Source organism: Hippoglossus hippoglossus, chromosome 11 (genome assembly GCF_009819705.1).
Source record: "Hippoglossus hippoglossus isolate fHipHip1 chromosome 11, fHipHip1.pri, whole genome shotgun sequence".
NCBI lineage: Eukaryota > Metazoa > Chordata > Actinopteri > Pleuronectiformes > Pleuronectidae > Hippoglossus > Hippoglossus hippoglossus.
Genome location: NC_047161.1, coordinates 9,424,895 through 9,452,686, shown reverse-complemented (window position 1 = coordinate 9,452,686; position 27,792 = coordinate 9,424,895). Strand labels below are relative to the sequence as shown.

The following is a 27,792-nucleotide window of genomic DNA, read 5'->3' as shown; positions in this document are numbered from 1 at the left end:
TGATACAGGCTTTGTCGCCTGACTTTCCTACTCCAGTCATAATTACTGTGGCCACTAGAGGTCGCCCAACAAGAAAACCTAACTATGGGGGTCGTGATAAGCAGCTGCACCAACGAATAACGACGAATAAAGTATGGATGGAAATATAGTTCAGAGGTTTTCACTGATTCAAAATGAGCGTTGATCAAAGGGAAGGAGCAACAGGAAACATATAAAGTGGAGTAATAAACTGTACAAAAGAACAATTTGAACCAAACAGAAGTGAAATACTTCCCGCAAATTTTAGCTCTGACTTGCAAACAGAGCTACAATAAAGATGCTTAGAATTCGTGCTGGAACAGCTATAATTAATGATCGCAATCTGGTGGCTCGCAGCAGACAGCAGGGACATTTTGACTTTAGTGATCTGATCCTCGAAACAAGATGCTGTGAGAGAGAGTCACTGCAGGGCCACAAGCAAGCAAACACAGAGCACAATGATACAGGCAGAGCAAAGCCAACCAATGCAGATACGTCCCACTCCCATCTGTTCACTGCTTTCACTGTCACATGCTCTGGTGACTGTATCACGATTTATGTGCAAAGTTATGTTATTCACAGTAAAAATAGACTAGAAGCAGTTGTGGACATTTCTCAAATCAAGTATTTACAGACATTTCTCCAACTTCTTCCCCTCAGCAGCCGCTTCTGACCAGGAGCTACTTGACAAGCAGCCGGGGAGAACGGGGTCACGTTCGGGCTGCGTTTACCGTGCTGCATTTCAATGACTGGGTACATTGTTGTCAACAGTGGAGAAAACCCCCTGCTTTGGGAAATGCAAACGCATGCTGCTGGGATGCTAACACACAATGCCTTGCGCGCGCACACACACAAACACACACACGTCCATATAGTAATACTTCACATTCACACACAATGTCACCAAAGCACAACACATGCAAACTGATATGTACACACACACACACACACACACACGTTTGTTACTCCTGCACTGCAAAGAGCAGCACAATCAGACCCGCTCGGTACAATGGTGTTGTTTGAATGGGGTCAAACAATGGAGCTCTTTGGCATCTGAATCGAGCCAGATGATGAGTATCCCAGGAGGCTGAATAGGCGGCTTCAGCCTCCTACACACTCGCTCCTCTGGCCCTGACAATATGCATCAGTGTGCCGCCCGCTACTGTAGACGAAAATATCAGTCATTAGCATGGGAGCAGCAACTCATCCGCATCCAGGCTAATTCTATGGTGCTAGCTAATTTGCAATCGTGCAGCCTCTTGCACGGATGCTCCAGTTGCCGTAAAGCGGCTACGAGAAAACTAGAGAAAGTCATTAGCATCAGACGATTGAAATCCTGCATTTGAAACTTCATTGTCCTGGAATATACACAAGCACCAATTTACACAAAACATGAAATCGAGTTAACTCCTTGCAGTTTAGTGTCACAGCTAATTCAGTTTTACATGTAATCATGAGACCCAGATTCCAAGTTTTATGTTTGTCAGATGACTTGGTTTAGAAAAGAGTAAAACATGCAGTGTATGTATGAACATTATGCATCAAAACAATAATGTAATAATGTTTATGACAAGATTTGGATCACTTTCATTCATTTCTGTATTCCAGGGCTGAAGACACCATAGAGGTCACTGAGTTCATGTCCTTGTTTTTTTAGGCCTTCAGCTACACAGAAAGTGTTAATATTTAGTTTTATAGGGTAAAGGGTAATTTCTGATAACAATTTCATTTCTTCCAGTTTAAATGAGGTTCATATTAATAATAATTAGATTTATCATTTTGAAAACATTTTTTAGAGAGACTTTTCTATTCCTTTCTAAGGTTTCCAATGCATAATATAAGCCTTTTCAGTTAAGAACTGCAGAATGTACATTACATTTCATTTAGCTGATGCTCTGTATCTGTATGTAAATGTATTTGCAGGAACAATCAATCAAGCATACAAACCTGAATAAAGAGAGTTGAACATACACAACATGCACAAGATATTCCTGCTACACAAAAAGCCAATACGCGACTCATGTGGAAACTGAATTTCCGAGTACAGGGAACTTCTGCTCCTCAGCACAGAGATATCAGATGAGACAAATCATGACACAAGAGGTCTGAAAGGAAAGAGGGCAGAAAAAATGTCCCTGTGGAAAATGGTGCATGGACTTGTCCTCCAGTCAACACACTGGAAGACACATGAAAAAGAAAGGCGAGTGAGAAGAGACCTGTTTGGACATTGTCTCTCTCTCTTACCATTCCCCCTGCACTCTGCTCCCTCCATCCAGGCCACTGTCTCTTCCCCCCCCCCCCTCACTCTAAGAAAGATGACAAAATGGGATGATTGTGAAGGGGTGCCTGGTTACCCTGGTAACAATAATGAGGGCATTGCGTGGTAAATCCAATTTGCCATGGCACACTCTGACTCATTGGAGGTGCACGTGTGTGAGCTTGCGCGTGTGTGTGTGTGTGTGTGTGTGTGTGTGTGTGTGTGTGTGTGTGTGTGTGTGTGTGTGTGTGTGTGTGTGTGTGTGACAAGCAACCTGGGAGTCAAGTGTCTGATGGAAGACATCCACAATGTACGGTGACCAACCTCTCACGTACTTATGCAAGTAGACACACACACACACACACACACACACACACACACACACACACACACACACACACACACACACACACACACACACATACAAACACACTGGATTTTGATGCTATTTTACCAAAACCTGGAATTTCTTATATTTAAAACCAGTCACAACCAATCCAAATATTTAATACCAATGCTAACAGCAATTGATCATCACACTCAGATATAAACAACAAACAAATATGTTATATGCTGATGATGATATGGTTGATCAGTGATGCTGGAAACCATTTAGAATACATTTTGAAGTGCACAGATGCCTGAACTTCAACACCAAAATGATACATATCTAAATATACCTCATATTGATGAATATATAGATGTCCTGACATTTAGGGTGAAAATTTCTGGATCCATCATTTCATTCTTTTTTCATAAACAACCCTGCGTCAAAACACCCACATCTGCTAAACAGCACATCCCTTCCTCTTGTGATTTAACAACTTAATTTCAGATTTAAGAAAGTTCCTCCAAAGCCAGATGACTTTATACAACTGTTTTTACAGGCCCACTCCCAATGACAAGCCTGTTTATGTGTGTGTAAAATAGGTGGATTGCCCTTTAAAAAAATAAACCAAACCTCTCCATGGCACAGCAGCTTTAAATATGTGAATAAAATACTCTTCTGATGTAAGACTCAAATGAAAGATTTATCTTTATTAAACAAGACCATTAAGGTTTGATATCCATCCCTATTGGTCACAGCAAATATATTCAAATTTATTTTAAAGAAATATACTTCAGCTGAGAGAAGGAGAGAGAAACAGAGACTCTCCAACAAAACCAGAGAGTTGAATCGAGGCGTTCATTCTGGTTCATCAGCATTTGAATGTTTCTTGTTATGTGTGAAGCCAGCATGGGTTTAACCAAGGCCAGCAACAGACACACACACACACACACACACACACACACACACACACACACACACACACACACACACACACACACACACACACACACACACACACACACACACACACACACACACACACAATTATCTCAGTCTGGCATCCCTCTGTGGGGAATGGACAGCACCTGGAACAGCACAGAATAATCTGTCATAATAAGTGGGTAGAACAAATAAAAGTTGAATAAAACAAAGTGCAAACACTGCAAACTGTTTAAATTGCTTCATAAATACCCAGAGTCAGAAGTAACTAATCAGATTATTGTGCAAACAAGAGTGCACCAGAATGTATGAACTCACAAATGAGCCCTGTACACTTCACACTTCCCAGTTACTCATTTGCATCCACTGGAAACTGAGCTCCACCCGGACCAGCATACAGCTTGTGATTGTTTGAATAAACAAACTGGTACGTATACCTACTGTAAGCATATCGATATCTTTTCATCTTTATATGGTTGTAAGTCCTGACTCTGCGGTGCATTTTGTCAATGGATAATCCAAGCGGACGCCTCCTTGTCGGTGTGAAGCCTCCAACTCCCTCTGTGCTGCCACCAATGTCTAATTTTGAGCTCTGTCCCTGTCACTCCCTGCCGCTATTGTAATTTGTCTTTTTCCATTCCACAATCGGATCCCTTTCTCTTTCTCTTGCTCATGAACTCTTTGACTTTCTGTCTCCGTCCCCATTGTGCGCATCGGACAATAGCGGCAATACAGCTGCTGCACACCAGCTGTGCAGACTGGCACCGCGGAGACGGTCGTGCCCATGTTGTGGCCATGTGGTGCCCTGATGCTCCCGGGTTCACCTGGAGGGACGGGATTACAGGGAGCTGAGGCACTCATCCGAATGAATCAGACCACGGCCTTATCTGGTCATTTGTCTATGTCACACTGATGTACTCAAGACTATGTGGAGGATGAGCCCATCTAAACAGCTTAATTTGAGGATTCGTTTGCCAATGCTCTGTCCCATTCAGCAAATGACAAGCTTTTTATGTCAGGAGCTTTTTGCATTTGCTCAAAAAATGAAAAACAAAAGATCGAGAGAGTGTGATGGATGTAGGCCATTAAACCGTTAGCCTGCCGAGCTAACTAGCTTACAGCAATCAAACATTTCTCCCAAACCAATAAGCAACATATTGGTGCTACTTTGGATCAGGAAACAGGTCATATTCAAAATAAACACACTTTCACAATGAACTAGCACATTCAGTGTGTGAAACCTGTTCTTAATGCTAATTCTAGCAGCCGCCTGATTTGGGTAACCCTTCCCCGCCCCAGCACTTCCTCCTCAGATTTAATCAGTGTTATCATTGATTCTTGTTCTATTCTGTACCCTCAGGGGTCTTTAGCTCTAAGCTTTCCATGTACGAACATGGAAGAGCAGGAAGGTCCCCGGTCATAGCCCCAAGTAGAAGTTAGAGAAATCATGAAATCATTGGTAATATTTAATAAATAAAATAAAGAAAAGAAAGCCTATATTTGATGAATGACTTAACTGGTAATATCTTCTCCATGGTTCAAACTGTAAGTCTTAAAGCTGAAGCCATCAAGTGCCTGTTTAAGCCCCCTTTTTTAAAACGAGTCATCTGGACACAGCAAGCTTCTTACAGTTAAAAATCAACAATTGTCCATTCAGCCACAAGTCTACTTCATTTTAAAACATCCCATAATTTTACAATGATGCAGTACTCACACTTAGTTGTCGGAGACTTCGGTCGAAATGCTGCTCATTCACTTTGAATTAAGTGAATTAGCCAAACTAAATTGTGGTTTTGTTGCATTGCGTTGCTCGCACCCTGGCACCAGCCAATCAAATCAGGCTCATGCAAAAGAGGAGACAGAGGCAGCTGGTTAACCTGTTGTGTTTATCTGAGGTGGGTTTTATTTACTGTTTACTTCTTTTTAGCAATGTATTGATAACTAGCATGACATGTAGCACCAGCAATCATTGGTGGCAGCGAACAGTTAGTAAATACTTAAAAACCTTCACATGTCACCACCATCTGATGCAGATTTCTGACAGTTGTTTATCGCCCTACAGCTATAAGCAGATCACAAGTAGGCTACTACATAATCTTAGGCTATTTTTGACAAAGAGCTATCTTCCTAAAGGGGATATCCAGAAACCAGACAAGAAGGATTGCAGCAGGGTGGGGCCGCAGGGTAGCAAGAGCTGTCAAAACCACAGTTTCCTCTCCCACGCCACCCAACACATCAGTGTGTCCTCTAGCTTACATTACAGCCCACACCTGCCGGCTGCAAAATGGGGAAGTCGACTTTCAAAACCAGAAAAACATTGGAAACTTATGCAATGTGCTCTAGATGGACGGTGATATCCACGGTTATTGCTTGCATTTTGAGCTGTAAAACCTGTCGTCAACAGGTATGTGCACACTTAAAAACACAAAGACTTCATTCAGTAAATTAAGTCAGCAGGGGGGGGGGGTGGGATGCATTCATAGATTTAAACAAATTCAACCAAGTGAACAGGAAGGGAGGATTTCACCACTTCTGAGAAATAGGGTGGGGACCTGGAAGAAAGGTTGGGCAACAGTGTGTAAAATAACGTTTCATGCACATTGCAGCTGCAATTCTCTAAAAGTAAACCAGACACGAGGGTTGTCACAGTTAAAGATCGACATTAAAGGGGTTCACTCAGAGTTGCAGGACGACAACGACAAAGCCGGTCTCTGTGTTACACATGCAGCTTTTCTGCCCTGATGGTCAGAGGAACAGGGGAAGTGGGAGCAGCGCTGGAAACTGTAGTGACAGCTCATCATCGTGCATGAGGGAATAAAAAAAAAAGAATGACTACAAATCGCTGCATGTATGTGTTTAAGAGTGTGTTTTTCCCCCCGTGTAGCTTTGCATCAAGTCACTGCGGAGTGATGACATCTGGCGTGACTACACATCTGTCCTTCTCCCGGTAGGACTGAGATGTGCCAACCGCACATGACCCACATACATTTACATTTCTTACTATTTGTTCCTGCTGGATTTCTTATATTTAAAACCAGTCACAACCAATCCAAATATTTAATACCAATGCTAACAGCAATTGATCATCACACTCAGATATAAACAACAAACAAATATGTTATATGCTGATGATGATATGGTTGATCAGTGATGCTGGAAACCATTTAGAATACATTTTGAAGTGCACAGATGCCTGAACTTCAACACCAAAATGATACATATCTAAATATACCTCATATTGATGAATATATAGATGTCCTGACATTTAGGGTGAAAATTTCTGGATCCATCATTTCATTCTTTTTTCATAAACAACCCTGCGTCAAAACACCCACATCTGCTAAACAGCACATCCCTTCCTCTTGTGATTTAACAACTTAATTTCAGATTTAAGAAAGTTCCTCCAAAGCCAGATGACTTTATACAACTGTTTTTACAGGCCCACTCCCAATGACAAGCCTGTTTATGTGTGTGTAAAATAGGTGGATTGCCCTTTAAAAAAATAAACCAAACCTCTCCATGGCACAGCAGCTTTAAATATGTGAATAAAATACTCTTCTGATGTAAGACTCAAATGAAAGATTTATCTTTATTAAACAAGACCATTAAGGTTTGATATCCATCCCTATTGGTCACAGCAAATATATTCAAATTTATTTTAAAGAAATATACTTCAGCTGAGAGAAGGAGAGAGAAACAGAGACTCTCCAACAAAACCAGAGAGTTGAATCGAGGCGTTCATTCTGGTTCATCAGCATTTGAATGTTTCTTGTCATGTGTGAAGCCAGCATGGGTTTAACCAAGGCCAGCAACACACACACACACACACACACACACACACACACACACACACACACACACACACACACACACACACACACACACACACACACACACACACACACACACACACACACACACACACACACACAATTATCTCAGTCTGGCATCCCTCTGTGGGGAATGGACACTCAATAAAGCCACATCCTGGCCTCCATGAAAACCCAGGAGTTCTACTGAGAAGCACAAAGAAGAAGCTGGCAGCCCGGTCCAAGCCCAGTGACATGGGAACCATGAGCTCATGAGCTTGTGTTGCTCCACACTCAGACGATGCCAAATCTTCCAGCTTTGACCCTGAGACCCTGAAACTGGCATAAAGTTTGACTGGTCAGTTTTATGCTATTCAGCAAGAACTTTTCTCTTTGTGTCTCAATGAAAAGATTGAACTGATGCGATGGTGGGAGGCTGTTTTGTTGTCTGTGCTGTGTGTGTGTGTCGAGTCTTTGATAGCAGCATCTCTGAAAACCCAACAGAAACTGAATGAGGACCTGGCAACAAGACTATAAATCCTGAGATGAGAACCTGGACCTCCTGTGAGAGAGGAGAGAGACAAAGCCAGCGGATGTCGAATAAAAAGGAAAACGGACACTGGCTCAAATTCTCTTATCGATATACGTCCAGTTTTGTCACAAGGGCTCTAACTAATTCATCCTGCTGCAGTGAGACATTTGAAATAAATCCTTCTAGGGGAAAATGAAACTGCATTCATCACAGCGGCGCTTTGGACTGCGCTGGGTCTCGTTATTGTGAAGTAGCTTTCAACGCGATTTCTTTTTTCTTTCAAACGTTGTGCTTTGTGAGTCATCAGCGAGGTGCTCAGAGCACGACAAGGTCGTCCTTTACTTTCATCGCCTCTGCATTGTACCATTAACACCAACAGCATGATCTTTCATTCTTTTTGCTGGTTCGATCAAACAGAGAGGTCAGAGGTCAGGCTCGGTTCAACCTCTATCTTACTCAGTGGAAGGATATTGATTCTCAGCTGTCTCCACATCAAGTGCTTTTCCATCATTTTCTTTCCATTTTCATAATTTTCTATTTTCTATATTTGTAAATCGATAAGAACAAAATGGGCCGGGGAAACAGACTCAGTCCAAAAAAACTCTCCAGTGTAGAGAATTAAAATAGAAAAAAACATCAGATCTCTGTTGAGTGATGAAGCGATTGTAAAAGATGAAACAAACATGAATGTCATATATGCATCATATTCTCCACGTCGTTTTCTATCATTTGGGATTTAAGTGGCGCTCTGTTACAGCGATCACGCCTTGTCGCTGCCCCCTCTTCTTCTGTGATGGATTAATGGAACCTGACAAGACTATTAGCTCCAACAATTAGTTATCTTGACGTGCCCGAGTCTAAGTGTTAGTAGCAGTAACAGGAAAGGATGGAAATGTGGATGAATGCACCATGTATGCTGAATTTCGGGAAGTTCGGTTAAAATAAACATTATAGATGGAAAATTGACTATTGACTCATGATTGACATCAGAGACTGACTCACTATAGGTTAAGCGTGTTAATGGGCGGCAATACAGCTGCTGCACACCAGCTGCAGTCTGGCACCGCGGTGACGGTAGTGCCCATGTTGTGGCCATGTGGTGCCCTGATGCTCTCGCTCCAAATGCGCAGGATGGCAAAGTTCATATCTGGGATATTTTGGCTTCATTTCTGAATAGTGGGAGGAAATGGAGACGCGTCATCCATCTTTATTTACAGTCTGTGTCTCAGAGTCTGAGCAAACGGCCAAGTTGGATAAGACTGGAATTAAATGTAATTCAGATGAACTGACTGATTTTTACTCTTGTATTTGTTTTTGTTGGTACAGCACACTTGTAATAGTAGGTAAGTGTTGTGATTGAAGGTACTTGCATACGAAGACGTGCTGTCAAACACAAGTGGAAATGTAAGCTACAGCTGTTGGGATATGCAGGCAGCAATTTATTTTGTCCCCCCCCCCCTTTCTCTCTCCCTGTCTTACTCTCTTTCCATTAGTTGTTCTCTGTGTTCATAAGCTGCCCACGCAGCAGCCTTGCTTGTTGAATTTATTGTGTGAAATTACAGAGAAAGGGCCGGCTTGATTCCTCCATCACATGTGCCCTGAAAACTCGTGAATTGAATTGTTTTCCCGGCGAGGGGGAGGGACGGGGGAAACGCGTTGATAAGCAGGAGAGAAAAGAAGAGAGAGCGAGAGAGAGAGAGAGAGAGAGAGAGAGAGAGAGAGAGAGAGAGAAAAGTGTGTGACAGAAATTAGAAGAAAGGAGAATATAGAAGGGGAGGAAGAACGGCTGAGCGCTGAGGGAGTATCATTTCCAGCTACAGATGACAAGTGGAAAATGAGCCGAGGCAATGTGTAATCTCCTCTGATGTAGTTTTACATCCCAACACTGCCTCCTGCATCAGCGGGGCTGCAGGAGTGAGGAGGCGCGTTGCTATGGAGTGGGAAGATTTTCCAGAGAGTGAGCACCATTATAAATCTGATTGGAGAGGAAAGGAGAGGAGAGGAGAGGAGAGGAAGTGAGAGAGAGTGACAGGAGAGGAGTAGGGAGAGGAACTAGAGGAGAGGAGAGGAGAGGAGAGGAGAGGAGACGAAGAAAGAGAAGGCGAAAGGAAACTAGAGGAGAGGAGGTGAGAGAGGGCAAGAGGAGAGGAGGGAAGGGAGAGGAAGGGGGAGAAAATGAAGGGATAGGACAGAGGAATCTAGAGAGGAGGCGAGAAGAGAGTAAAGGAGAAGGAGAGGAGAAGATATGGGAGGAGAGAAGACAGGGAGCAGGAAGGTGGATAATGAAGATCTGATGGGAGGAGGGAGGGAGGGAGGAGGGATACAATAAGGGGAGTGGGAGATGTGGGGGAGGTCACAGGGCGGGGAGACGATAAGTGAGAGGAGAGGCTGACACGAGAAAGAGAGAATAAAGCAATAAAGCAAATGCAGGGAGGGCAGAGGTGAGGGAGGGAGAGGTGCAGACAACAACAGAGTGGAGGAGAAGAGAAATGAGCAGGAGTCAGACAGGTCACAGAAAGTGTACAACACCATCTGATGAAAGTGGTTCATTTCAATCACCTCCATTAAGGTTGAAGTCATAAAAATACATATATCATCACGAGCGAGAGACTTTTCATCTTCTCATTCTCATGGGATAAAAGTGAGAACTCCTCTTCCTTCAGACACGTCTCATGAAATCAGATGGAAGATGCTCCGAGTCCCGTCTTGGCCTCAGACGGAAAACAGGAAGGATGAATGGAAATCTTGAGGAGGAAGAGAGATGGGTTTTTTTTTATCACTTTAGCTGCACTTCAACATTGTTAAGAGGAATTGTGTTCTTGCTTCACTTCCCTCTGAGCATGTTTATGTGCTGTGTGTGTCTGTGGTGAGCAGTAAATTATATTATCACAGTGTGGAGGCCCCCTGCTGGTGGTTACTGGGAACACAAAGGGTTAGTAAGCATAGAAATAGACACAACAATATTGACATTTAAAGTTTTGCAGAGAGGAATTGTAAAGAATTGTAGAATATGGAAATACTTTAACGCTTTGAATGTGTTTCAATGAAGACTTTAACGTGGGCATGGTGGCCAAGTGGTAAGGCGTTGGTCTCGTAAACCAAAAATCATGAGTTCAATCCCCATTCATGCCTTCAGAGTCAAGAAGAGGTGATAATTTAGCAAAGGTAGATTCATGTGCACTGTAAATCTAGTCTGCATGACAAAGAGGTAAATGAGATTCTACTGATCAAAGTTAAACTGGTATGTGTAAGAACATTTTCAATTATAGATTTTAAGTTCTAATTGATTCCCTATCTGTGTCCAATAAATAATAAATACAGCCTGATATGCTACACACTATGTGACAGTATATTTCATTCTCCAGTAAATAACAACCACCAGAGTTTGTTGTTGCCCTGAAGGCCAAAACAAAAGACGACCATCAAAGTGCCTCATCTCTGAAAGATACTCAGATATGAATAGCTTTCTATATTTAAGTGAGTGGTTGCCAAGGTTACAGCATGTGTGAGATAAAATATAATTAGAAATACAAACTGGAGTCATCAGGAGAATTTTGAAACTTTAGAAATGGTAAGAAATCACTGATATGATTGGAAGCACCAGCAGATAAATCAAGAAGAATATTCAAGAACTTTGAGTAAGAAATGAAAGAAAGGAGACGAGGCTTATTCAACGTGAACTTTAATAACAGCGGAAGTCAAATAGTCATCGTGTCTTTGTCCATGTTGCATGTTTGAAAAGGCAGAGGAAATATCCTGAGCACCAGAGGTGACAACAGGAGTTTATTTTAAGGTATTTGGGAGCGGCGAGGAGAAAATATTAAATAATGCATCATCCAGTGCAGCAGAATATCTTAGCCCTGATTTAGATTTTTCAATTTCAACTCATTCTTACATAATTTCTCGACATCTGTGAAACTGCTGGTTTTCGCTGCCTCCATTAAACCACATCAGTTCAAATACCTTACAGACAAACTGAGTTCTTTTGCAGGACTTGTCTTTTAGACGCATCAGCATTTTAAGTATTTTCCTTGTCATGAAAACTCTAATGATCACCTACCCCAAGGTTATGACTATTCACTGCTGAGTAAACAGTTACCTAGTCCAACGTGCACACTTATACATGCACTCTCCAGACAAACAACCACAGGACACAGCGTTTACTCTTTGTGCAAGATGTGCAGTCGATGCATTAGAAGACTTTTTACTGATTCCCAGAAGGAAGATAAAGTTCCTCAAGCAGGATGTGGGTATGAGGACGAAGTTGTAGTAGAACAGTTGATGATGTGCACTCAGTTTCTATCGATCCACTAATGTGCTGTAGTTTTATGCATGTTACACATGTTTCCTGTGCACGTGACTTCAGTTCATGTGAGTCAGTCAGCCACAATCTTAAATAGGGACAGGAAATGTCAGGAAATTACAGTTGTTGAGCGACACCAGAACAAAGTGTTGTAATCTTATCATGCACAATCAAGGGAACAAGTCGGAACAACTGCAGAGGCCTAAAACAACCAGAGACACAAAACAACCAGAGACACAAAACAACCAACGACAGAGACACAAAACAATGACACAGCATGAGTGAAGCAAAAATGATGATAGAGAATCAAATTGACCACAAAGATGTCAAAACTAACAGACCATATGCGTACCAGACATAAAAAAATGGAATATATAGACAAAAAATGACAATAATCCTGCATATAAAACCCACATTGGCTCTCAGTGGAGTGCAAACCTCCACCAAGGCCCAACAGTTCCCTGATGAAATATTTATTTGGATCCGCACCAAGTTGCAAATCCCCACAGTTCCCTCAATATTCCTCATTTTTCCATCAAGATCCATGAATTAATCTCTGTGAAATCAACGAAAATGGAGAAAAATGTCCTCTCTCGACTCTGATCTGGATATCAGACGCTTCCACCAAGTGATGCATCAAGTAGTTTTTTAGTAATATTACTCACAAACAAACGAACAGACAGGGGTGAAAAAAATAACCTCTTTGATAACGGTGAGCTAAAGGAAAACTAGAGATACACACATATGTAGTTGTTTTGTGTTTCTATATATGGACATGTGAGGGGCCTTTTGCGAGTCTGTCCCCAGGGACCTATTGTCTCATAATCCATCCATGTGCGAGTCAAAACTTGTTGCTGATGGGATTCTGCAACAAAAGCCAACAAGCTTTAGGTGCTAGGAGTTTGTGTCACAAATCTGCCAGTAGCCTGATGCATACATTTTACTCCAAGATGTCTCATTAAACATGCGTCTTATCTGACACCTCAGAGTCACGTGACTCATTTAAAACCTGCAGAACATTTACTTTAAACCATCAAACACCTTTTGAAACAGTAGATAAATGTGTTTTCTGCAAGAAGCACATGAGGATTTTCTCAAAGCAGGACACAGTTTGTCTGAGTCACTAATACGTCACTTGATAACACAGCGGTGACTTTGCTGAGCTTCTCAGGTTCACAGCAGCACTTAGACAATTAAAAGGACATTTTGAAAGGGGCTTCAAATATGAGAACGGAGAAAAGCAACTAATAAAGCTGAAGACATCAACGCTCTGGATTTATTTACAGCTGATGACGGCTGCACTTACGCTTGAACTCCCGGTGGTAGACATGGGGCCTCCAGGGTCGGTGCCGTATCCAGTTCAGGCGTCGTTGTAGCTCCATGATGCCGAGCAGGTGCCAGCGTGCGACGGCCACTCGCCCATCACCTCTTCTGTCCGTCCCCAGGACAGATACTCCCTGCAGAGCATCAGAGGTGCAGAGCACACACCCCAGCAGCCTGGACCTTTTACAGATCACACTCCGCTCGCTGGGAGAGAGCTGTTACAGTAGCTGTTGTGGTTCCTCGGCTACACTCACCCTCCACTGCTTTATCTTTAATGCATGAGTCAGTGGAACCCAACTCCCTCTGTCCTTGTACCCAGGACAGAGTCAGGCCTCTCTCCAGGAAGGAGCACCTATCAGTGGGTAGCATGTGAGGCCCAGAGTGCACACCCAGGTGAAATGTGATGCGTCTGCTGCACTGTGCCCCCGGGGAGCCAAGGTGGGTGGATAGACAGGAGGTGGATGGTCAGTTATAGACGCCATTGACAGGTTCTGTGTGTGTGGAAACCCCAAAATATCAAAACACAGAAAAGCAATGAAGAAAACAATAACAGGAGATTTCTAAACCTCGACCCTCAACTCAAAGTGAACATAAGACTAAAACATTTTCTACAAAAGCACAGAATGAGTTATATATGTAATATCTACACTGAACTGGTTATTATGAATATATAAAAATGCGTATGTGACGATTTCTCTTTGTGGTAGTTTGTAAAAAGAAATCCACAACTAGAGATCCAAGAAGTTTTCTCCGTATGTTTTCGTCTGTTTGTTCGAACATGTTTTATCGCTGCACTTGTGATTGATGCCCGTTGCTAGATCCTAGTGAAGAAGTCAATGTTTCAAATCATCTCGTCGAACATATCAAACATATCAGTGTTTCAAATTCCAAATTATTCTGATGAGCTGTGTCAGCATTTCAACTCACATCGATTTGCAGTAGTCTTAGCAACCATTCATTTAAATTTAGAAAGTTACTATTGGTCAGGGGTTAGTCATTTTGATCACTCATCTTTTGTGAATGTCAACAGGGCTACACTGGACAATGATATACAGTTACACATCATTTACTGTTTGATGCACTTTATCAAACTAACTGTTGATCAAAGTGAGTGAAAATACAGAAGCACATTATGTTTATATTGAACACAATTTTTCAGCAGCAGCAGACTGGAGAGGCTGGTGGCTTCAATGTGGTTTTTAAAGATTTCTTTATCTAAATGAACAGAAACAGATCAAGCTGCAGAGATTTGACAGGGTTAAGTTGCAGGAGGAGACAACGACCTCTAGTGGCAGTCAGCTGCTCAGTGCAAACACAAAGGCTGCAAACATTTGTGCTACGTTCATACAGACGACAAAGTCACTCAAGTGTTTGTAATGCACATTATGTACTTGTCTTTATTCAGATAAAAACATACGTCACATTCCTGCCTCAGTTTCTTGTTTTATATTAAGGTCCAGAATATAATAAATAAAAACAATCAAACACAGAAATGAACCTGATCAGAAAACACAAATTTGTGTATATAACAGTTCATAACATGATGATACATAGAAATATTCTTTACTCCAGATATATGGCAAATGACACACACACACACACACACTCACTCACACAACTGGCTGGTTTGGTTTACATATCGACTCCAGAGAAAGCAACATTACAGATATACACGTGTTCTTCTGTTGGCTGGTGTTATGAAGGTGCTTATGAGAAGACACTAAATAAATTTAAGCTGAGCCCTGATTATTTCCAGCTGAAAGTTCACTGACCTCAACGACAACATCTGGTTCAAGAAGCCACTTGGGCTGAAAACAGGAAAAAAATATATCCTGAGGAATGTTTGGCAACTCCTACAGCAACGTGTGTCAGTATGACTGTGCTCACGGTAAAGTACGTTACGATATCAAAAGCAGAGCAGGCCTTTTTCTGACCACGTTTACAGAAGGCACATACAGTCACTAAGGACGAGAGAACAACGCTAACACCAAAGTTCAGCTCGTCTCTGCCTGTGGCCCAAACTAAAGCTACAATGTTCTCACTAGGCTCAACACACTTTTAGTTACGTACCGTGGAATAAACGGTTCAAGTTGGTGATCTAGACAATATTGGGTTATATATCTTAACTGTAATACTAATTCTTAAGACAAGAGCGAGTAAGAATAAATATCTGCAACAGCGTGTGCACACCAGCATGGTCGATCCTGAGGTTTCTATCTACACAGACGTCCCCATGGAACAAACACACAATCAATCAGTTCACGTGACCTTTGACTTTTAAAGCCCATTTGATTTCAGTAACATTTGAGAGAATGAGGTGATAAACAACAGGAGCAACATACACAAAACAAATATAAACTTATGAGTGACACCTGGGACATTGCTGCTTGAGGCCACTAGGAGGCCCCAGACATCAAACACAGCCCTGAAGATGCAAACAAAGGATTTTGCTGAAGAGAGACAAAAAAAGAGTTCACAGGAAGGACGTTCATGTTGACAGAGCTATGATCATGTAGGATTACCCCTCTTTAAATAAAACCAAGAGTCAACAGACTCACCTGGCTTAAACTGATTGACAGAAATAACAGCACTTTTGTATTTAATCTCTTTTCTTCGCTAATTCCTACAAAACCTCGACACATGTTCATTTGGTCCTTTAGTTCAGTTCAAAGATAAGAATAAAGCTTTCTATAAACACGGTAATTATACAACAAAGAGAAAATGTGCAAAATTGTCGCCATTCATAGCACTTTCTAAATTCACCTTCTGTCTGTCGTGCGTTAGTTTAACTTCACACGTACGTAATTATACATCTGGAAACAAGGCTTCTTTCTTTCATGACTGAGGAATTTTATGACCTTAAGGTTCTTAAAAAAAGAAGGAAGAATGAAACAACCTACTGACATTTCCAAACTGTGACGAGGGGTCACCAGCTTCATTAACATGCAAGGCATGAACACAATGTTTTTTCCCCACCAGTGTATTGTCTATAACTTTCTCCTATTATTGAATCAATCAGCTCAGCCCTTTCTGCTGAGTCAAGTCACTGTGGACCGGATTATTATTTCTTTTGTGTTTCAGTGTCACCGTAAGGCTTTCAGCTCATGTGCTTGTGAGTTGCAGTGTTTGAGCACGTGAGGATGGAATCGTAGAACCAACACTTCATTGTGCGCCACCGTGTGAATGTGCTCTTAAGTGAGTTAATCTGGGCAGTGCCATGAGAGAGAGAGTGAGAGAGTGAGAGAAAGAGAGAGAGCAGGGATTGAGGTGTGTTGAACTAATGTGTGCATTTTTTACTTTAAAAATCGATCCAACCATACACATCCAAATTCTGATTGTCTGCAGCTTCCGTCTTTCACCCATCCTCCCATTTCTTCCACATTTAGAGAACTTTGTCGGTCCGTCACTCGATCTTTTCTGGGTCAACGTTATCCAGATCAATGTCACTGGAGGCCGCACAACACAAGCACAGTTTTTGGGTGACCAGAGAGCTCCTGTCTGAAGTGACAGAGGAAAGAAAAAAAATAATCAATTTCATAAGGGAAAACAGGAGAAAATACTGTGAACAAATACATTTTAGATAAAGCATTAATGGTTTTATCTTAGGGTCAATAGAAGTGGGAGGGGTTTACCTCATCTACAGGGGTTTCACACTTACTGTACGAATACATATCTTTGTACTACAGAACCCTGTAACAGTATGTTTTCTCAGCAGTACAGAGAACTTTCAAACACTGATCTCAATCCCTCTTTTGAGTCAAGAGTTGATTTTTTTTACATGTGTACAGTAGCTGGTGTATATAAGACTTAAGACTAGTAAGCTACTTTTGAAAAGTTATACGTAATATCATCACACAATGATATTCATTCATACAAAAACTTGTTGAACTTACTTATACGATAACTTTGTGCTTATGTACTTATTATGTTTCAAATATAAAATACACAGTGAGGCCTCTTGTTCAATCCCTTGAGGAATTTCAATTCTGCTTAGATTGGCCCGGCTTAAAAATTGGCCTATTGTCTAAGTATATTTGAGTTCATTATGCAACCAAAATAAATTTCCACCCTCAGTGACCAGTTTTTCGAGGGGTTACCTGCCATGTATTCTTTCATAGATGTCACTTATAAATTGTCTGGTTTTACAAAACTGTTTGTGCATAAAGTGATAGAATTATAATGAATTGAAAAATAGACATGATGGCACCCATGGGTCTCTGGATAGATGGATTAAGGTTCATGAATTCTGTAATAAAATAATGTAGCAAAATAAAATACATTAGAGAATATTAAGTGATTTTGGTCTCTCCAAAACAAACATGACAACTATGCTGGACAGAACAAAACCACTGGACATGCGACTCAGTCTCATTCAAAGCCTCTTACCGAGTATATTTGTTAAGAAGGCTGGTCTGGAGGAGGGTGGCAAGTGGATGCATAGGAAGTAGACTGGTACTCCGGACAGCGCCACAGCAATTCCTACAAGAGAGTTGATGGTGTCGCTGTAGAGAGGCACCACCACCAGGAAGATGCTGCACAGGCAGTAAACGATCGGGAAGAACAGGGACAGCTGCAGAAGTGAAGTCAGGAGAGGAGGGCGATGATGAAGGGAGGGAGAAAAGTAGGAAGATTAAATAAAAGAAACAAATATCAATATCGTTAGTTTAAAACCATAAACCTTCTGGTGATTTAATAGTGGCTCTAATAAATGTTTTTTGATGATATGATGAGAATCTATACTATAGATTGATCGAGGTCAGGGAAGATGTCATCAAACGGCACCTTTAGCCTCAAGAGGCATTTGTGCTGTGTCTAGAGCCTTCGCAGACTGAGGTCGACATAGTTTCTGAACATGTGATTGATATTTTAAGCTAAATCTCTAATGTTTCTTAGTGTTAATCATATTCACATGACAATTTACGATTAACAACATTGAAGTTGTTCTGCTCAGTTAAAGAAGTGGGTGTGGCTACTGCATTAATTTGAGAACTGGCACTGGAGTAAGTGCGAAATATTTTGCTAATGATTTACTAGTCAAATCATATTCTGTACATAATTGTTGCATCGGAGGCATGCAGAATGAATACCAAGGTGCACTGAAGCAGTTCTAGGTGCTACCTTAGTAAGACAATGTAGTTCCTGCTTTTAATTTGTTGTCTCCTGTAAGTAGTTACATCCCCGAGAATTGTATGTTTTCTCCACTGTCCGTTGTTTTGTACGTTCATCAGCAGGATTAGGCAACAACTACCAAACGGCTTTCCACAAGAAAGACACTATTAAATACAATTTGGGGCAGATAGGGATGAGGGGATTAATGTTTCAAATGTGTTTGAAATCTGGTGTGGATTAAAACAAAAACCTGGATCCAGCTGATATAAATGTGATTTCACAAGGGGATAGATAGGTCTTGGCAGAGGAATGGGCTTTGTCTTTCCACAAAGATGACAAAAAGTAGGAATAAAAAGATGAAACTATGACAGTTAAATCAGGTTTTAAGATGTGAAAAGTCTTCATAGACATAAAGCACATCTTTCTAATAAACTTCATGTCTCAGCATGTTTCATACCACACTGATTCAAACTGAAAGCCATGTCTATAATCATGCTGCATCTACCTTAACAGGTCGAGGCAGATCAGGAGCTTTGAAGCGAAGATATATCAGGCTGGCAATTGAGAGGCCGATGAACAACCAGTAGTTAAAACTGAAGTAGTTAATCAACTGGAACACATCAGGCACCGAGAGATACAACAGAGACATGCCACCCTGGGAACAGAAGAACAGACACATACAAAACAATATTGAGTTTGGTAATAAACGACACGGCATCCTACGGGGCAGGCTTACAGATGAGACCAAAACAATCAAATACACGGTTTAATTTCAAAATACACTTAAGTACTCACATTGAAAAGCAGGGCAGGAATTGGAGTGAAACGCTTAATGTGGATCATACACAAGACGTTAGGTAGGTGGCCTTCTCTGGAACCAACAAAAAACAACCTGCAGGAGAAAACAAATGGAGCAAGGGTGAGAAAAGATGTTATCGACTATTCAGACATTTTAACATTCAAAACATTACTTTGGCAGAAACAGGCTTTTAAGACGGAGACGTTTTCTGTATGTTGACGGACCTGGAGGCAGCGATGATGGAGGAGTTGAGACCTCCGTAGCAGGAAATGGCCACAGCCAGAGGGATCAACCAGCGACCCCAGCCCAGCACCTCATCTGCAAATGTCTGTAGAGACATTCAATCAAGTGTTTATTGCTCATTAACAGGTAAGATCAAAAGCCTTTAGTGTTTAACCCATTTAAATACATATTAAGATATATAATATAATAAAAAAGTTCTAGTGGAAAAACTGCAACACTATATATTATCTCTGCTTGTGGAACTGCCAAAATGACATCAGAGCCACAAATCTGAGACTGGGTTCGTCTCCCACCACCAAGAGCTCAAAGAGGCCTTCAATCTGTGTCTTGGCCAGGAGGCCTTCAGCATGTGTCTGTGTCTTATCTCCTGGGATTTTAATATTCACTCAGCGCGCGCGCACACACGCCTCTTTTCAATGTGGTACTTTAGTGTTACGTCTCCTCAATGCCCAGAGAACAAGGTTGGACCTTGTCACTAAACAACATCTGACAAATCTAGTCAGAAAAACATAAACCATTGCTGTATTGCGCTGCTTTAATTCAATAGTGCACAGAGTCAATGGCGTGTTGACTGTCAGAACGTTAAGGAACCATTAGACTGAATCCTCTAATAGAATAATATCAAATACCACTGACAATACAACTCTTCCTCTGCCATTGCACTAATAACATCATCAACTTCCTCATGTTCCTGTGTGGAGCGCTAACCTCTTTAGCTAAATGAGGTTCCTGTCATCATCTCGTCTACTACAGTCACAAATAACTAATAGGGAGAACTGAACCAGATACTAGTGCCAGAGGCATCCAGCCAGACTGAAAGAGATGACAGCAGACGACAGGATGGAGATCAAAACCTGCTGTCGCTAGGAGACTGAGCAGATGTTGACAATCTGGATGAGTCCTGTGATGTACTAATAAGCTTTATGGGCAGATATTAGTATCACACACTCTCAGAGGACTGCACCAAGTTAATGATCTTCAGATACTCACCACGGCAACAGCCTCACTGTTGAGCACTTGGTCTGCATCCATGACGACGTAATAAGCTACGTTGGTCAAGATGTAGATCACTGTTACAATAGGCATGGAAATAGCGATGGATAAGGGCAGATTCCTATAAGGACAAATGAAAAAGTGGTTTATGTTCACTTAAAGCAATCTGTCGACTTATAGCTATGATGCAAACAAGCCACTACTGAGATATATATACAGTAGTTATGCAAAAGAAAGTCCATCAGGAATGAAAAACAACCCTGTTTGATTTGAGATGGTTTCTTCTTCATCACACTTCATACCTTTTGGGGTTCTTGATTTCCTCTGTGATGAAGTTGAGTGTGTCCCAGCCCGAGTAGGAGTAGAGCGCTGAATAAAAGGCCAAGGCCATGTCGCCAGGGTTCAGCTTGGACCCTTTGAATGAGTCCTCAAAGTTCTGGTCAAAACCTACAACAAAGAGTTGGTGCATTAATCCCAACACAGCCAGTGCAGTTTTTAAAACCTAACTGGCCTTCAAGTATTTCCTGCATTTCATATACAGTTTCCTGCCAATACCTGCCAGAACTAATTTAGCAATAAACAAGAACGAATGTCCCATTTGACATAATCAAGTGCCAAATAGAAGTCACTTGTTTATTAATTCACTAATGTGTGAGAATAACTAAAACAGATAATTGATCTATTATAAACTATGTTAGCTTAGCATTTTAACCTCATTCATTCAATATTAGATTTAAACTATTGGCCACAGATCCAAAAATGGGTAATTACTCCATTATTGGATCAGAGGTGTTTGAAATATTTATCTTTGCATTGTGTATAAGAAGCTGATATTCAATCACAGCAGCAGTAATTAATACTACGTTCCTACCTTGTGCCAGCTTAACCATGCCAGTGATGATGATGACGATGAGAGCGAGAACCTTGGCTACGGTGGAGAAGACCTGAAGAATAGCGCCCCATTTCACTTTCATGCAGTTCACACAAGTCAAGAGACCTGACGGAGAGAAAGGACGAGACCACAGCGGTTAAACAATGTAAACTCTACCGTGTTCATGTTGGATGATGGACATAAATAATGCGGAATAGCTGAGCAGGGATTTAAATGTGAGGTTAAGAACTTTTGAAGAAAAAATTAATTTTCTGATCATGACAAATTTATTAAAATGCTTCATGTTTCAGTCAACTTAAGGTTCTTTTCTTCACTGGTTTTGACAAGACTGACATGGATTTTTTGGGCCAATGACAATACCAATATTTGGGAGTAAAAAATGTCCATTGCGGACAAATCAGTAGATTTAAACATGTATATGAAAAAGTTTTAGTGATATACAATCAAATACATAGAACATACACTGTCTCAGTTAAGGCAGGAATAAGGAGCTTGATAACCTGTTCGGCAACTAGATAGTTGTACTCCAGCAAATACAAGCAGGAAGTCACTGTGTGAGACAAGCAGTAGACTGACCTGATTTTTGCATTCTCTGATTGGTCAGAAGGGCGAATCTCAGTTAAACAGTTTAGAGGAGGATACCTCTGCATTGTTGCCAGGCAAACATTGTTTAGTTGCCCTAGAGATGTATTACAGCTTAGATGACTTGCATCTTAATCTAATCCTCTGGGAAATGTTCATGCATTCATCCCAAACAGGTTTGACTACTGTTACGCTCTTTGCATAAACGCCAATGAATAACAATAAATAGGTCAACAGCAGCTCATTCGAAATGACACCTCTCTGCATTTAAATATATTTGCAGCACATTTCAACAACAAAAAAAGAAAATGAAAAGATGGATATTGCTGATTTAAATAACTAAAAGCATACTATTTTAGTTTCTTTGTCTGGGTACACTGGTACACAGCCAATACTTTTCTAATGGACCTTGCTGCCAGCGAGTGGTGAGAACAGACCATTTGTGCAAAGGGTTGGATTGTGCCATTTAAAGTACTGCTGATTGTTAAAAGGTATGTTTTAACGTCACTATGTGGTTCATGCAGGAGATGAAAAAAAGAGGTTGTTTAAATTGTGTCCAAACTTTATGGATACAACAGCTCCAATGTGATGAACTGTTGCTGCACACATGCACCACACACACACACGCACACATACAGACACACCCACACATACCCTGATCGCCCGGGTCATCTCAGTCGTGTAAACACTTACTGTCCACAGCTTAAATAAAGCATGCAAGTGTGTGCAGTACAGGTAGAGACTTACATATAATGGCAGCAGCGATGAGACGGACAGCATTGTAGGGGGCTGAACACGTTGGGTAAAAAGGCTGGACTAGGTAGTTGGAGAAGGTCAGGGCTATCACTGCCTGACAGGCTGGTTCCACTATCAACAATGACGTCCACAGTCTATACAGGTATGATACACATTTATCATTATGAGGCATGAGTACAATATTAGTTACATTTTAGTAAAACAACAATGAATAATGTTAAACTTGATGGTCTTCTGCCATTTTGGTAAAAGGTCAATGTTTTCCATGATGTAGTGTCTGCCTGCACTAATGTCATAATCAGTTGACACTTCAAGCAAGTAACCTGACATGTCTAAAGATAAGAGTTAAACACGATCAAGTGCAAACTATGCTTGATGTTTGTTTGACTCAAAACAAAGAACCTGCTGAGCAAGCAACAAGTTTCTATTGTGTATTATTTGCAGCACAATGTTTAAATGAAAGTGTCCGCAGACAGGAGAAGCAAACCAACTACATACCGAATAAAAGCTAAGAAGCCTCCAAAGGCCTCAAGGATGTAGGCGTAGGAAGCTCCAGATTTATGGATAGTGGTTCCAAGCTCAGCGTAGCATAACGCTCCAAAAACGGAAAATATTCCTCCAATGGCCCACACTACCAGTGACAGGCCAAACGAGCCTGTATATAGAAGAACCCCCTGCGTGATAACAAATAAGGGTAGTTTCTACAGTAAATACAGTAGCATATATAACACTATATGTACAAGAAACTAGAAGGTAACAAATAAGCAGCAAAATGCATTAGAATTAGACAAGGCAAAAACTGCAACTGCAACAGAAAACCTTAATATTATTCAATTAATACTTATTTCTGATTTATTCGTGTCTGAATAATAGCATGCATTTTTAGAATAAAAACCACAAGAGCAAGCGACTATTTTCATCTTAAAGGACAAATAAATTGTTCGGCTAAACAAAGCGGAGCATCCTACCTTAGGTGAGACGAAGATGCCAGAACCAATCATATTTCCCACAATGAGACAGACCCCATGGAGGAGGGAAATCTCCTGCTTCAGCCGCAGACCACTGCTCTGAGAGCCCGAGTCTGCCTCGGCAACCATCCTGATTTACAGCCCTCAGCCTCGACTCAGAGGAGGTAACAGGACAGTGATGGGGGGAGTGGTAAAGAGGAACAAATGATTCCAGGCAGTTGAATCCAAGTAGAGGGAGTGGAACAAGGAAAAGAGAAAGGTTGGTGTGTGTGTGTCCCAGGAGGGCAAATTCTCTGCCGGTCTCAAAAAGCCATTGTTGAATCTTGGACGTACATCCCTGCTGGGATAATCTGTAAAAAAACAACAAAACAAGGATTATCATTGGTACACACCTGTATATCAGCTACCAATGGGAAGCATTGAAAACAAAATTCTTGGTTCATGTCAATCGGTTCATGAGGCGTGGAACTGACGGGGTAGGACTTACCAAATAAAAGGTAATATGCCTCTGCCAACCAGTGAGGTTGAAATAAATATGATAATCTCTCCTTTTCTGCTCATGAATTACAGTGTTAGATATTAGCCAAACATGTGTTTTTTGCAGAATATTGTGATGTTACAGTTTGAATGGATATTTCAGTCTAATTGACCTAATCAACCATTTATCTTTGCTTTGGCAGCAGAAATAGACTGATGTTACCCGAGGTTCTGTTTAAAACAGTTTGCTCATCATTAAACAAAAATCCTCACTCATTGAAAAAAAACAAAATCATATTCATGTGAATATTTACAAAATGTCTTTAGGTTAACTTTAAATCACAAAGCTTGCTTCATGCTTGAAGCTTGATAAGAAACTAAAGTGTTAACTGAGCCAGGTGAACACAGTGCATGTTATCCAATGTTGAATTCAGTTAAGCCAGATAACAAAAATATATTTTTGGAATGTTGAACTTGGGACTTAGTAAAATACACCTGTATATCAATACACCTGCTGGAATAAACTTAATGCTAAATACTACATCGTCAGTGTTTCTGAAATGCAACCATCCCATGACAAATACATTTCATCCTGACTGCAAAGTTCTTATAGAGCAGCTTTCTTGAGTGTAAATTAAGTTTTTTTAAAAAATGGTCCTTGACATATTTATGAGAGGGTTGATTGGAAAATGTGCCGTCAGATCTCAACTTGACTATATGCAGTTGTGAGTGTTAAATTATTTCTCTGGCGTAGTTTGACCTTAAAATGCCACAATTGTATAACTCTGTTAAACATGTAAACACACACACAAGCACGGCAGTTAGTGAATGAATCAACTTAAAATAAAATAAACTTGCGGGACGGATATTTGATTTCTTAACTTACTGACCTCTTTCCAACAATTACAAAGTTAAGTTTTAACAGATTTTCTTCGAATCTTTGAAGCTTTTATCCTGCACAAACCACGTGGTCAGGTGTGTCTTCACTATTACATTAATGTCGGTGCATCCCCACAGCGAGACAGGAGGAGTGGTCTTCACGGGTTCAAGAGCCTTGTGTCCTATTATGGAGCCAATGAAATCAGGCCAGCATCTGGTCTGCGTGCCTCACAGCAAACATGGCTGCTGCAGTTGTGCTCCCTCGCAAGTAAAAAAAAAAAAAAGACATCTCCGTAAAATCAAAGATCATAATCTCCACAACTCAGCCACTTCTCCTACCCAACTCATCCCACCGTCATTAGGACTGGAACAAATGGACATGTTGAAACGGGCAAACTTTTACTTTTAACGCTGGATGGGGGACGTGGATTCTTCGAAATACTTTGGCCACCTCGTGTATTAATACTGACTGAACGATCACTCACCACATCACCACTGTTACTGACTAGCGCCGCCGGCGGCAGTAATAGCCTTATTAGCATTAGACTAACACGGATGGTTAAACCGTGTTCGGAAGCTGTCACTAGTTAACACTGGTGACCGGTGTCCATCTTGAAGCGTATGAAAAGCGGCATTTAGCTCCTCGGGGCTAGCTAGAGCAGCGGAGCACCACATCCATGATGCTGGTGATGCGCATGCTAACGTCGGGAACTGCATGTGACGGACATGTGAGGGACGTCAGTACAACTATCGGCATCTTTCTGCCATTCGCGGGCTGACGACAACCTTCCAGACTGACTGTGCGTCAGTAAACACAATGAGAGAGACGTGGTGGGGGGGTCACGGTACCTTGTGTTGCGTCTGGTTTTCTCCCGAGGAGGAAGCAGCAGAGCCCGGACTGAGCTCCTCATGTGTGAGAGGGCAAGTTGAGCTCCCGTTACCTCTTCCTCCTCCTCCAGCAGCTAGCTCCTCCTCATCCTCCTCCAGCCGTCAAACACCTTGTGACATCACCACGCTGAACAGACCCCGATACCAATCGATCATAAACACGGTTATGTATTGAGTTCAATCGATAACAGCGACAGGGTGTCCGTCACAGCGGAGGAGGAACTAGCATCGACTGTAGGTGCCCGGCAGCGGATTGATTCTTTGGTGATGCGGTCCCCCAGGTGTGCATTGTGAATCAAAGGTGTGATTGGGCAACGATGCATGGCTCAACCAATCAGAGGAGAGGAAAAGTCATCGGACTGGTTTTAATCACATATCCACAGCTCCTCATCGTCCTTATCAGAATATTTGTTTAATTTACTGCGAATGAAAACGTTTTGTTTAAAACTGTGTTTTTATTAATGATAAAATCCTGACTGACCAATGCATGTTTCTTCTTTTTAATGCAGCACTTGGTAATTTGTTTTTTGCCATGTGTCATTCAATGCATTGCAGTAAGCTTTATTGGCATTTTACAGACAAACAAATAATCATATCAACGATTAAAATGTAATCAACAACAGTAGTGAATAGGAACAACATGGAAAATAAAGAAATAAATGAAATTTTCAAATTTCAAATTCAATTGATTTTTTCCCCCCTTGTAAATATATACTTCAGTTGTTCAAAGTCATCATTACCCACCACAACTAAAAGCTATGTTAGTGTTAATCATTCATCCTCCACACTCCTAACATTTGTTTAAATAAATGAACGGTTATTCAAACAGAAGACTTTTGATAAGGAGATGATGTAATTTGTGTTGCCCAGAAGTCAAGCATATATTCAGTTGTTATAGTGGCCTGAATAAAACTTGTTTAAATAAACGGAAATCTGCAAACACTTGAAAAAAAGAGCATGTCTCTCTGCATATCTGTCTAAATGGAGCTTGGTCTGTAGCAGTTACACATTAAATCCAAACAATAAACACAGTAAATGCTTCTACACTGAGACCTGAGTGTGGAGCCATATGCTCAGGGAGAGATTTGCTGCCACCTAGTGGTTGTTTTTCTACAGGTTTGACCATCAGTATTTTCTACAGTCAGGAGGTAAAACCTGTAATGATTCTGGTGTTTTGTGGATTATGTGGGAGGTAAGGAGCTTTATTAAAGAGATTGTAAAAAGACTGGGGCCGCTGCACTGCTTCAGCCTGATTCTTTTGGAATGGCTAAATTTTCCATGACCTGCGAGGAACAATCAAACCTAAATGTCTTGAAAAAAGTAAGCCAAGCCTATAATATAAAAGTCACCACCTCAAGAATCATTCTTCCATTCAGCACCGTGGACAGACAGTTTTTTTGCACCTGGCCTTCACCAGAGGAACAAAGAGGGAAACACCCTGTTAGCTCTTAGCACGGCCTGAACTCTCCAGTACAAGGGGACATTGGATTTGTCAGGGCTGTGATTAGGAGAGGCGCGTCAGGGGAGTGTGGTACCCAGTAAGATCTAAGAGGCACATAAACGCTCATTACTGAGTCAGTGTCAAGCCAATCAGGTCACATATACTGTGACTTCCTCTCAGTGATTTCAAAATAAAGCAAGCTTGACGCAAACCAATGATCGGGTGTGTTCTATGAGAATACCTCAGGCATGGA

General features: G+C 41.3%; 2 protein-coding genes and 1 non-coding gene across 4 annotated transcripts in view; 1 reads left to right on the top strand and 2 right to left on the bottom strand.

Moving 5' to 3' along the window:
• ripor2 (RHO family interacting cell polarization regulator 2) overlaps nucleotides 1-4,136 on the bottom strand; it is a 61,185-nt gene extending 57,049 nt beyond the window's left edge. Inside the window, exon 1 of the mRNA XM_034599192.1 lies at nucleotides 3,987-4,136. Coding sequence (XP_034455083.1) covers nucleotides 3,987-4,047 — 61 coding nt within the window. The 5' untranslated portion in view covers nucleotides 4,048-4,136. The remainder of the gene's footprint in view (nucleotides 1-3,986) is intronic.
• Nucleotides 943-26,367, bottom strand: si:dkeyp-120h9.1 (uncharacterized protein LOC566469 homolog). Of its 2 annotated transcripts, XR_004615352.1 has the most exons (13): nucleotides 26,060-26,353; nucleotides 23,855-24,204; nucleotides 23,385-23,560; nucleotides 22,878-23,020; nucleotides 21,528-21,653; nucleotides 20,959-21,103; nucleotides 20,654-20,777; nucleotides 19,645-19,748; nucleotides 19,417-19,513; nucleotides 19,127-19,276; nucleotides 17,899-18,082; nucleotides 15,555-17,010; nucleotides 943-983 (listed from the first exon to the last, which is right to left on the bottom strand). XR_004615352.1 is itself a non-coding variant. In XM_034599197.1 (12 exons), exons 2-12 carry the CDS (start codon nucleotides 23,981-23,983, stop codon nucleotides 16,916-16,918), a joined length of 1,473 nt encoding a protein of 490 aa, XP_034455088.1. In that variant the 5' UTR covers nucleotides 23,984-24,204; nucleotides 26,060-26,367; the 3' UTR covers nucleotides 14,883-16,915. The 2 variants fall into 2 exon arrangements, 1 of the variants encoding a protein (XP_034455088.1); XM_034599197.1 differs by lacking the exon at nucleotides 943-983 and having other exon boundaries at nucleotides 14,883-17,010; nucleotides 26,060-26,367.
• Nucleotides 10,947-11,018, top strand: trnat-cgu. The gene has a single exon. It is a non-coding gene; the product is annotated as a tRNA-Thr (tRNA).
• Nucleotides 26,368-27,792: the final 1,425 nt, after the last annotated feature.

Excerpts from the sequence above, each read along its gene's own strand:
- si:dkeyp-120h9.1 (XM_034599197.1), bottom strand. The coding sequence starts at position 23,983 with ATGGTTGCCGAGGCAGACTCGGGCTCTCAGAGCAGTGGTCTGCGGCTG. Across the intron at positions 23,021-23,384 it reads GGCTTCTTAGCTTTTATTCG|ACTGTGGACGTCATTGTTGA; the intron begins GTATGTAGTTGG and ends ATACCTGTATAG. Across the intron at positions 21,654-22,877 it reads CATCGCTGCTGCCATTATAT|GTCTCTTGACTTGTGTGAAC; the intron begins GTAAGTCTCTAC and ends TCTCTCCGTCAG.